This window comes from Passer montanus, unplaced genomic scaffold (genome assembly GCF_014805655.1).
Source record: "Passer montanus isolate IOZ18808 unplaced genomic scaffold, ASM1480565v1 scaffold96, whole genome shotgun sequence".
In the NCBI taxonomy this organism is placed as follows: domain Eukaryota; kingdom Metazoa; phylum Chordata; class Aves; order Passeriformes; family Passeridae; genus Passer; species Passer montanus.
In genome coordinates, this window is record NW_024375034.1 from 454,533 (window position 1) to 466,593 (window position 12,061).

Below are 12,061 nucleotides of genomic sequence, written 5' to 3' on the forward strand. Positions count from 1 at the left end.
CCTGCAGACGGCAGTGTGTTTTCACATTTGCTGCCTCTGCACGCTGCCTGGGGCACGGGGAATCCTCCGGCTCTTTAAGGGAAGGATTTTCAGCGTGAGTTAAACAGCAATTTAATTAATAGGCGGGAGGAGACTTCAGCCTGCAAGCTCTTCTTAAGGAAACGTATTGACTCACGCGTTGCTTGCTAGCAGTAAACTTTGGGCTTTGTTTGTTTCCAGGAGAGTCAGGAGACTTGGAGCCTTGTGGCAGGAGGATGTGAAGGTGGCCTGTGCTGCTTGGGCAGGCACTGAGGGGTTAACCCCGGGGAAAGGGTCCCACATGTCAGTCTCTGCCTGCCTGACACATTTCAGGTGCGGTGATGGATGGGCAGTGGGAGATTGCACAAGGGCAATCTATACGTCCTTCCTGGGGCTTGGAAAGTCCTTCAGGAGAGAGGGGAGTGAGCCTTCAGTCAGAGGTGGTCCTCAGGGCTATTCACAAACCCTTAGGATGGGGTTCTTTCCCCCCCACCCCAACTGGATTGTTTTATGAGACTGATGCAGTTTCTAGCAAAGCCTCTCTTTCTTAAGCTGGTGCATCCTGAGGGAAACATGAATTAAAAACCATTATTTGCACAATGCAACAGAAGTGTGAGTTACAAAAGTGTGAGGGAAGCTGAAAATAATTGTTCTCCATCTTCTGGATTTTCTGCTAAGGAATAAAATGTCATAGATATATTTTTTTTATATATAATATGTATATATGAGTAATTAATCAGTGCAGTAACACTCTCAGAACATGTTTCCTGCGCTCTTAAGAGAGGCCACTGCCTTCCTGGTGAAAGTGCAGCATGAATCCTTGAGGAAAGGTCGAGTGGCCAAAGAGGTCTCCAAGCCCTCAGCTGCTGACATCCCCCTCTGTAACTTGACCTGAGTTAATAAAGAAGGCAGAGCAAAGCACTTGCCTAAAACCCTTAAACCAGACATTGGGGAGAACCCTTGGAAGTGGGGACCTGCTCGTTTTGCTATTCCCTACATCGCTCCAGTTTTTCCCACATTCGCCTCGCTTGGTGAACTGCTGGGGTTTTGAAGCCCTCATAAATTACAGCTGCTGGGAGGGCCTTCCTGTGTGATTTAAAGGCAGCCATCACAGCAGAACATTTCTGTGGGAGGACACGCTGATGGGTGGAAAAGTGCCTGGCGCCGAGTTATCCATCAAAAGCTGTTTTTTCCCACCCTGCCAATGCAAGGGGACGAGACAGCACAAAGAAAAGATGGTGGCTGCGGTCACAGCCCCTCTTCCCTTGGCTCAGTTGCTCCCCATCTTCCTGCAGGCTGTTTTTTGTCGTCATGTTGGCATCTGGCTTTGGCTCCCTGGCAATCCAGGAGTCATTGGAAAGAGATATGATTGGGATAATGGTTTGCGTGGCAGGTGGTCCCCCAGCAAACGGCCCGCTGTAATTAAAACTATACATTCCCTTTTATGTGGAAATAGGAAACAAAAGCATCTTTTCTGCTTGATTTCTGGGACTTCCTGTTTAGCTTGTTGGGATTTAGTGTGTGTTCAAGGCTGAACAACTTGGTGTAGTGGCAGTATTTGGAATGAGATGGTCTCTGAGGTCCTTTCCAACCCAAATCGGTCTGGGATTCAATGTTGACCACCAGTGGAGAATGATGAACCTGGACCACCTCTGTTCATGTCGTGGCTAGCAAAAACAACTGGTTCTGAGATGGTTTTTCATGGAGGAATTTCAGAAAGATGTGGATTCTGGAGATGTGGGGTTTATGTCAAAAAGCCCATTTTAGATTACGTGGGGGAATGATGGTTGTGGTCCAAGACTCAGAATCCTTTTGTATGAGGAATTACACTCAGAGCAGAAACTCTGCGAGCTCTGTTCTCCTCTCTGGTACTCAGCCACAGCTCCCTGGAAATCTGGGAGGGGGATTGCACTTTGGGTGATAAATACCTCCTCTTATTTCCTTGTACTGTACATTCTGTTCTAAAAAGGGAACTGTGCGAGCATTTGATGTGAGCTCCTTCTGTGGCTCTGCGAGATCACAAGTCCTGCTGGTTGTGCTAGAATGGACAAATCCTTGGGGAAAGACACTAAAAAGGCCTGTTTGCAGAGCAGGCATGTGAGAAGGAGTGCTAGCACACAGCTTTGGGCTCAGATCTGTTATCCCAGAGAGCTGCATCTCCCCAGAAGAGCAGCAAACCCAGAGGAGAAGGGAACAATGCTTTTATACAGCACCTCGATTTCCTGTGAAACTCATGTTGTAACAGCCAGTTTTCCTTTGGAAATGACTTGTTGCCTTTGAATTTAAGCACGGGGCGAGGTCCCTGCCCTGGCAGTGCTTCCCTGCCGGCGGCCCAGGGGCAGAAACTCAAGGTGAGGAGCAGCGAGGTGCTCACGGCAGCTGATGGACTATTTATACGCTAATAACTGTGTCTGTTGCTGACTCCATGAACCACATCCAACAGCATCTATTTCAGTGCCCGAGGAGCCCTGACGGAGCACATTTTGATTAATAAATTATCCGGAGCAAGGTGTGTGATGGGTTCCCCTTTCACATCTCGTGAAAGTCACCCGCTCCAAGTGCAGCCGTGGCTCCCAACCCGAGCGGCCCTTCCTGCAGAGGGGGGTGGGAAAATTATCCTGCCCTGGGAAAATAGCTTGCCCTGACTGACAGGTGGCTCTGCCCTAGAGCAGGGCAGTAGCTGCATCTCTCCCTCCAAGGGATTTGAATGGTGTTCAAGCCTAAAGGGGTAGGGAGGAAGGAGGAGATATTCATGGTGGGGTTTTTTCCCTCTTTTTTTTCCCCTTTTTCTCCCCCTCCTTTCTCTGGGTTTGAGCCAGTACTTTTAACAGCCTTTTTAAACTGAGAGCTTGGCTGAGGGCAATTAAACATTATGGCTCTCATCTATAAAACCCCTCGTTATAGCAGTGTTTCTCCAAAATGATGCCTATGCCACCATCCGTTCCTCAATGAGCTTGGAAAAACATTCTGAATGGGCTCCTGTGATCCATCCCAGTGCTCCCAACCCAGCATCCCCTCAGTGCCTGCCTTCCCCGGCCCCTGTCTGGCTGCAGTGTGTGCAGGAGCTGCTGCTGCCCCTGTACCTGCACACAGACACACGGATGAAAAACTTCTCTTCCTTCTTGACCCATGTAGTAACAAAAGGCTGGGTTTGTAGATCCTGAGCAAGCCTGTTTCTTGCCAGGTGGGAGCAACAAGTCGGCCAGAAGTGGATTCACGCTGCAGTCCCAAAATTCTCAATTTTTTCTCATTGTCATTCAGATATTTAAAACATTTCTTGTCTTGTTTTCCTTCTCTCTGCCCCCCATTTTTCTGTTCAGCCTTTTCTTTCCCATCCTTTAATTTCTGCCACATTCCTGCGTGTATCTCTGGTCTCTCCAGAGAGAAGAAAGACAAAATTGGCTAATTTCTCCCCACCTTATTTTTTTCCCTTGTTCACTGGAAAGTGAAGGCACATGGAGATGATCAGAGAGATTTTGGCAAGGATAATGTCTTGGGAAATGGGTATTTTTCAGCAGTGTGAGTGCTTCAGCAGGGATCATTGGTCAGACCAGTGAGGAAGTGGTGGTTGGAGAGGTATTGGAGACACCTCTTTCCCTAAATTTGCTAATTTGCAAAGCCAGGAAGTCTCTGCTAGTAGGAAGGAAGCCCCGGTGGGCATAGGATGAGTATCTGATGGTGTTGGAGAGGCTGAGCTAGAGAACAGCCTCTTATGAGCAGCCTGGGAGGCCTTTGGGCCCCCAGTTTGGTTGCCCATCCTTCAAAAAGTCACCCTGGTCAAATATGAAATGGATAACCCTTTCTAGGACACGGAACACAGCACTGTGTTTAGCCAAATTCCTCCCCTACTGACCTAATTCCACTAAATTCCATTGTTTCTGCATTTTATTACACTTCATCTTAGGGGGAGGTGACCCTGAGGCATAAACTTTACCATGGCAACCTGGTGTCCTGGAGCATTTAAATGCCTGGCAGCACAGCCCCATCCATCTCGTGGAGCGTCCTTCAAAGCTGGGAGCAGAAGAAGCTTCCTAAGGAGTCAGCCATAAATTACAGCATGAAAGTGGGAAGTCAGGCTGGAAAGAGGGGAATTGTCCAAGGGAGGAGACTGCAGATCTTCATGTACAGCAGCAAAAGATCAGGGAAAAAAAACACAAGGCTGTTGCTAATATTTTAAGTAGCCTGGTGAGCTCATTAAGCTGGTGAGTGATCAGTGGGGCATTTGGGATGGAGAGAAGAGAGCAGCAAGGACAGGAATGGGAGGAATTCAGTCCAGGAGGAAGGTAGAATGGCTCAGTAATGCGGAGAAAGGTGTCAAGGCACTTAGGGCTCTGGGAGAGAGAGGAGAGGCCAGGTGGATCCTCGGGTGGCAGGGAGGGGATGGCCAGAGCCAGAGGCTTTGGTCATCCCGAGGAAGCTGCAGCTGTGATCCAGCAGAGGTTGGAAGGGAGCAAGGTGGATGCTGAGTGATGGGAAACAACTTTCCGTGGCAGCAGATCTGTCTTGCAGCTCCCTTCCAGGGAAATGACAAATGCTGTGTGTGTTTGGTTCGTGCTGACACGTATTGAGAAGACAGGATTTATTTTTTACTTCCTTTTGACTGGGATGACTGGAATTTACCTGCAGGGTTTCCTGGCTCCGTCTGCGTCTGGTTCAGGGGTTTCTGCATGCCTCAAGATGCTGAGAGGAGCTGTGTGGGTGACCATATGCCTGGATATAACCTCCTTGGTCATCACTAATTCAGCAGCGTGCTCTGCTTTTGTGTCAGGCTGGTGTCAGGTGTCCCAGGCTCCACACACCAACTGCTTGCTTTTGTCTGGCTCACAGGGAGAGCACCTGGAGCTGCCACAGACACATTCCCAAGCAGGACATTGTCCTTTTGGTGTCTGCTGGCCATGACACTCGAGCATGTTGTCTTAATCCCCTCTGGGTGTCTGATTCCAGAGGAGGATTCAAGCTGGGGATGGGATGGGATGGGATGGGATGGGATGGGATGGGATGGGATGGGATGGGGAAGCAGTGCTCAGTGGCATCCTGGCTGCTTGCTTGCATAGAGGGACAGGCACAGGGGCCAAATTTGGCTCCAATAGAGGAAAACCAGGCAGCTGCAAGGGGTCAACACATATGGCAAGAGCATAAAAGCAGGGCAAGTGCCTACACTATTTTGCTGATACTTTCACCGGCTTCTAACACATCCAGCTAAGAACCTCCTGAGCTGTGTGAGGCTTCTCTATTACTTGATAGAATTTTTTCTTTCTTTAAGCTGTGCAGCCTCTCCTTGAATACGTGTGGACTTGTATCCCCCTCAGCTCCCTCTGGCAAGAGGTCCCACAGCTAAAACATAGCCTGTTATGTGGAGAATTCCTCATGAGCTTGGTCCATCTCTATCTTCCTGTGGTTATCCTGGACTGATGTCCCTTAACCCTTTTTATTTAAGGGGGGAGGCCATGCCTACCCCAGGAACCCTGCAAATACAAGTGGTCACTCAGAAGGGAGCAGCTGGATTTGGTCCTGCTTTCATCTTTGCTGCTGCAGATTTTAATAACTAAAACCCTTTGAAATTCTTCAGCTGTCTCCAGCACTGGCAGCTTTTGGCTGTGGAAGGAGAGCTCCATTTTGAGCCCTGAACTGGGACAAGTGAGAGGAGGAGAGAAGTGTTACACCATGACATTTCAAAGCATGTTGGAGTGGTGTCCCAGGTTCCTAGAGCCCACAGCTTGGAGTTTGTGTCCTCTTGCTTCTCTCCCTCTTGCCTCCAGCACTTCCTGGGATCAGCTGTGCCAGCTGCTTGTGCTCACATTCCTGTTATTTTTCTCAGGTAACACCAACAGCATCTTTGCACTGGACTACATCAGTGGAGCCTTAACCCTGAATGGGCCCCTGGACAGGGAAAATCCCTTCTACAGCGCTGGATTCATCCTCACAGTGAAGGTGAGACCTGCTCCAGCTGAGAACATTGACAGAGCAGGATGGGGAGGACATCCTGCCTGGGGACACCCCCTTCCAGGTAGTGCTGCAAACCTGGGCTATTCTCTTGGGCATCCAGAGCCAAGATGTGCTGACCAAGTGAGATGTTAAACACAGATCTCTTGTCTAGTGGTCCAAAACCTGATGTGTGAGGGCATTTTTGCTGTCCTGCCTGTGGCTGTGCCTGCTGGCAGCATGCAGATACCCCAGGCTTGCATACAGCACCAGACACATACTCAGGCACCTGAATTGTGCCTACTTTTGCCTGTTTTCCCTCTTTCTCCCCACCAACACCCTGGATAAACATGACATTTTGTCTTGTCAGCAGGCAGTGGTGTAACAGGGCATCATCTGTGCCTTCCTGGCATGGGGAGGGAGTGATGCTGGAAGTTGCCTTGTCAAGAAAAGGCACTGGAGCATGGCTTTCCAGCCCCACCAGCCCCACCTGAGAGTGACTCCCTGGCTCTGCTCACAGCCCTGTAATTAAAATCAATACCAAGCTGGCCAGCTGGTTGGAAACACATTTAGAAGTATGGATTCTGCTGGGCTGGGGTGGGGAAAAATCAGCAGCGTAGGAAGGGCCATTGATTGGGAGGGAGGCAGGCAGCACATTGCCTTCTTGTTTTGGCAAATGTGGTGCTTCCTTGGAGGGGGGCAGAGGGACAAGGAATCACCCCTCTAGGTCCCAGACACAGTTCATACCATGGGGCTTTGTGTGTGAGGAGGAGATCCTCACCCACCCCGGTATCGTTTCATTCAGGCTTTTATAGTCTAAAAAATCAAGAGAGGGAGGATTGCCTGGTTTTAATAGGGACAAAAATATCTGTTTCATCTTGGAAAGGTTTGTGAGCCTGAAAACTTGCCCGTGTTCCTCCCTGCATGACAATGGAGTTCCAACCACGTTCTGTTGGTCTGACAGATTTCCATGTCCTCTCCCCACAAACTTCGCATCCTCCCGCGAACGCCAGCTCTGTGCGTCCCGCATCCCCAGGACCCAAAATGTTCCCTGCTGCTCTCATCCTGGAGCACACAGCGAAAATACAGCTGGATTGCTCCTCGCTGGGATCAGCCTGTTCTGCTGTTGTGTGCAGAAGCAGTGAATAGCAATGAGCCGTGTGGGTCGTGATAGCGTTGCTTTTCCATGCCCACAGCAAAGCAAGATTATCCAAAGGATAGGAGGAGGGACTCGGCTTGAAAAGGCTGTTTCACGAGTCTTGCTTCTCTGGCATTAAAATCTGCACTCCCTCCTTTTGGGAAAGCAGAATTAAAGTCCTTCTTGAGACAGAGGTGTGATGTGGACTCATGACTCAGCTCTGTATTTAGACACATGTTGCCAAACCTATTTTAAGGTCTAAGTCTTCTTTTCCTCTGGTGCCCTAGTTTTCTGTCCCTATGTTTTTCAGCTTACTGAGTGGCTCACTGTCAGCTCCCAGTCCCGCATCAGGGATGGCAGAGGAGAGAGCAGCAGTGCTCTTTGCCCCGTTGAGCCTTCCCTTATTTTCTGGACTGTCCCCTACATCTCACAAAGGATTTTTTTGTTGTTGTTTAAATGATTGAGGCAGGGAAATCTCCTACTTGTTCTTGTGTGATTCCGGATCCTGCCAACCTGTTGCATGACAGAGGCAAGGTAGAACTTGGCCACAGCCATCCTAAGGGAAATGTTAAACCCCTGGGAAGGTTTTTGAGAATGTTGTCAGACCAAAGCATGAGGGATGGGAGAACTGGGCTGACATCTCTGTGTGTTAATGGAACAATGGCAGAGCCAATTGAGAATCCTTCTGTGACAAAGTGGAGGAAGAGGAAGCTACAAGAATGTCTCACCACACCGTGCACACTTTCTTTACATTCATTCCTCCTGGAGAACAAAGGCTGCCCTGTTTTCTGTCCTGGCAGGGAACAGAGCTGAATGATGACCGCACTCCCTCCAACGCCAGCGTCACCACCACCTTCAACATCCTGGTCATCGACATCAACGACAACGCCCCCGAGTTCAACAGCTCCGAGTACAGCGTGGCCATCCCAGAGCTGGCCCAGGTGGGCTTTGCCCTTCCCCTCTTCATCCAGGTGCAGGACAAGGATGAGGTGAGGTATCCTCTCCCTCCTTTGGGGGTAGCACTGGTTTGGTTTCGGGGTGGGCAGGGGAGGAGTCACTGAGGTGCCTGCAGTGCATGGTTCTGTCCCAACATCTCCTTTTCCAGCTCTCACTGCTGCCACTGCTCTGTTTGCTGTGTACCCCGAGTCCAGTTTCCCTCTCCAGTGTGCAGGCACTAATGCAGTCAGGATTGCAGGGCCCCTGAGAGCCAGAAAATAGGATTGTCTGGGAGGTTGATCCCCGCCTGCTTCTGAGGGCTCTGCTCAGGCACTGCTTTGCCAGTCTGGTTTAGCAAAGGAGGAATTTTCCTTCTGGGCTCCCAGTGGGGACCTGCCAGGGACAGGGAAGGCAGGAGCCCCAAGCTAAGTCAGGGAGGATGTAGGAGATGCCCCTCGGAGCAGGGAGGACTGGGATACCAGTTCATCACTGCAAACAAGCTTTGGAGGCTTGTTCCTCCCACGTGTCAACGGAGCTCCTATTTGTCACGCGCCGATCCGTGCCACGTTTGGGATTGCAGCCTCAGTTCCAGCCTTGGGCTCCCAGCCTTCAATTACTCTGATTATTTGACTTGTGCAGTTCACGTCTGGCTGCTCTTTGTGCTGGTCCCCCCCCCCAAGCCCTGCCATGCTGCTGGGTGCCTGCTCCAAACCAGTGCTGACACCTCATGGTGAGCTGTCCAAAACCGCTTGGAAAGGCTCTGCCCGCAAGCTCCTGCTGTTCCCATTCTTCTTCAGGCTGAGCAGGAGATGAGGGGAGAGGGTTTGTCAGAATAAATACCATCATAGAATGGGTTGGACTGAAGGGACTTGAAAGATCAGCTCGTTCCAAGCCCCCTGCCACGGGCAGGGACAGCTTCCTCTAGACCAGGTGGCTCAGAGCTCCATCCAGCATCGTGGCAAAGCATCACCAGGATGTTTTCCTGCTGCTTCAGGTAATGGGAAACTAAACATCCCCCTCCACCCCCAAAGTCCTGGTGGGTCAGTTAAATGTGTCTCGTTCAAGTTGCCTTTTCTGGCTGAGAAGATGGATTTGCTATTCCCCAGCCCTGGGTGGAGTTCACCCCGTCTCATCAAGCCACCCAGAAATCCCATTTTTTTCCATCTGAAGTGATTATGACACAGAACTAATAACTTACTGGTGACATGATGTCACCATCCAGGAGTTATGAGTTCAGCCTGAAGAGGTGCAGATGAGCTATTAAGCAGATAAAGAGACTGTTTTTTCTTGAAAATGTCAATTGCTAATAAAGAAGATATGGATATGACAGATGCTTTGGATAGTTTCTGAATAGAGCTGCTGTCGTACTTGCTGAGAGATGTCAGCAGATCCATTCTTGAAGGGCATTGTAACACTTCTGTTTGTGCCACCAGGATGAAGGATCTGTCATTATTTCTGGTTAAAAGCTCATTTTACTGGAGTGACTCCCATTCAAGAATTCACTTTTCAGCCTTGCTAATTTTAAAATGGGAGAATAAAAAATAGCCTTGCCTTCCCCATCGCACCAGCAAAAAATACACGCTGTTCTTTTGATGTATTTCTTTAACTTCCTGAGATTTCCCCAAAAGAATTAGCTGAGATTTTTAAAACTGCTGAGAGAGGATCTCTTGTGCTAAGGGAGTCTGGAGGAGTTTTACTGTACACGTCTTCAGAGACCATCATATTAACACAGATTGCTTTGACCGTGGCATTATTTTCACTGATAAGAAGCAGAGGAGAGCTGATTCTCAGACTATCTGGAGGGAGGAAAGTTATAAGCAATTGGTTACTTTTTTTTCTGCATTATCCTGTGATGGATCTTCCTTATTTCCTCTCATGGATGCTTGCAACTGGGTTAACTGTCAAGGTAGCACTTTGCGGGGAAAAAAAGGGAGAAGATGCCCAGCTTATGAAAAAGATCTGTATGAGATAGAAGTAGGACTGCACCTGCAGCCAGCACTGCTTCCCAGAGAAGTATTTGTGGAGCTCTGAAGACCCACCAAGTTTTAGTGAAAAACCTACAGAAAGGTTAGGTAGTTGCCTGGCAGCGATATTTTGGATGCTCAAGTGCCCTGGGAGAGCTGTGAGGGTTTTACAAACCATCTGGATTGGAGGTAGCTGAGGTGGCACCGGGCTCTCTCTTCTCTCTGTGGATGCAGGGATGTGCTGGCAAGGACCGAGGTCTTCAGGCAGGGATGTGACTGAGGACGTGGCTGACAGGAGCTGTTCTGGCAGCACTGAATTCGTGCTGGAGATGACACGACTCGTTTGTGTGAGGGGCAGAGGGATACCAGAAGAGAGTTATACACATCTCCAGGGAAGGCAGAGAGAGAAATAAATGAGAGCAGATGGGTTGAGACACGGGAAATCAAAACCGGAGTCTTTGGGAGGATCGCTTTGCTCGAGTTTGTCTCCTGCTCCCAGCTTATGTCAAGAAGTCCTGGGAGAGTCCCTTGGCAGATTAGTTTATTTCCTGAGCCTGGGTCTGGCCCCTCTGGAAAATCCAGGCACTGCTCCTTTAGCCCTCCAGCTTGTTGAGGGAGCAGCCTGGGCTCTGCCCCGTGGGTCTGGGTGGTTTTGGGGAACCTTTCTGCCATTGTGCCTTTGTAGAGCTGGGGAAAGGGCTGTCACATGGGTCTGGCCTTTAACACACACCGTGTGGGCTGCCAAGGCTGTTAAACAAGGCTTTTTAAAACCAGGCCCACACAGCCTTTTTTAACTGTGGGGTTTTTGGCCTTTCTTTCTTCTGGTGTGTTTTGCACAAACTGAAATGATGGCTTTTGGAAGGAGTCAGATTAAACGATTCAGCAAAGCACTTAAAAATGCATTTCTGAGGCACACAAGACCACACTTGAAAGCCTATGCTTGGCTTTCCCTCTGTGCTGTAAGTGCCTTTCTGCAGCTCAGCTGGCATTAACCTCTCAGACAAGGTTCCCAAATGAGTGTCTCCAAGGAGAAGCCCTTCCTCAGAGCCCAGCCCCTGCAAACTCCCAGCTTTCACCCCCCAAACGTGGCCATGGTCTTGCTGCAGGAGGAGCTGGCTGGGGCTGCAAAGTGGAATGGGGAGCTCCTCAAGAGGGAGGCAGCCGAGCTGAGCTGAGGTGGCCCCACACATGGATTTGGGGTGCAGCCAAGAGGTCTTCAGCCAGGTGTGCTGCTTTGCCTTTCTGCATTCTCTAGGACTTACTGGAAGGGAAATCAGTACATGGGTTTGCACAGGGTTTTTGATTCAGCCTCCTTGAGCAACCTGTCTCGTGGAAGGTGTCCCTGCCCAGGGCGTGGGGTTGGAATGAGCTGAGCTTTACAATCCCTTCCAACCCAAACCATTCCGGGGTTCTATGAGCCAAGAAAAAAGCATTAACTGCTGTGCAGCTGAGTTTCTCTCCCTGCCAGATAGAGAGCAGACCCTTGAGCAGCTTTCCCAAGCCATTCAAGAGCTGTTTAGGAAAATCCATTGAGGTTTCCCAGTGTTCAGACTGAGCCTGTGCTCAAGTGGACATCCCCAGGCTGTGGCTGGGTTCTCCTCATTCACATTGTGGTGTTCAGCAGGGGGGAATAAATCCTGTGTGTGAGGCAGAAGATTAAAGCATTGACTCACCTGCTTTTACAGCAAGGTTTGTTTCCAGGTTGAGAACAAGAGCCCTGAGCTCTGGGGCAGGTTCAGCTAATTCACAGGGCTCATGTGCTGCTGGGCTGGAATTTGGGAGACATGGATGTTGATTAGGGAGACAAGGATATCTTTTTTGGATATGCTGGTGTTCCATACCTGGTGGCTTGATGCAATATCACAGGGAGAAGGCAAGGGTTTGCCCACCCAGGAAAAGGAGCCCCATCCTTTGGGGCATCCCCCATTTCCTATGGCTCCAAGATCCATGGATTCCTGTTAAGGGAAGCAGCAGCCTGCTCTGCCAGGCCATGCCAGGGAAACCAGCTTTCCCATGGTGGCTTCCACTTGATTTTCCTCTACACGGCTGAGTGAAGAGGAAGAAAAGGGCAGAAGCTGTCTGA

At 49.9% G+C, this 12,061-nt stretch overlaps 1 protein-coding gene across 1 annotated transcript in view; it reads left to right on the plus strand.

Annotated features, from left to right (window-relative positions):
- CDH23 (cadherin related 23) overlaps window positions 1-12,061 on the plus strand; it is a 191,018-nt gene that overhangs the window by 95,429 nt on the left and 83,528 nt on the right. Inside the window, exons 10-11 of the mRNA XM_039696221.1 lie at window positions 5,837-5,949; window positions 7,879-8,067. Coding sequence (XP_039552155.1) covers window positions 5,837-5,949; window positions 7,879-8,067 — 302 coding nt within the window. The remainder of the gene's footprint in view (window positions 1-5,836; window positions 5,950-7,878; window positions 8,068-12,061) is intronic.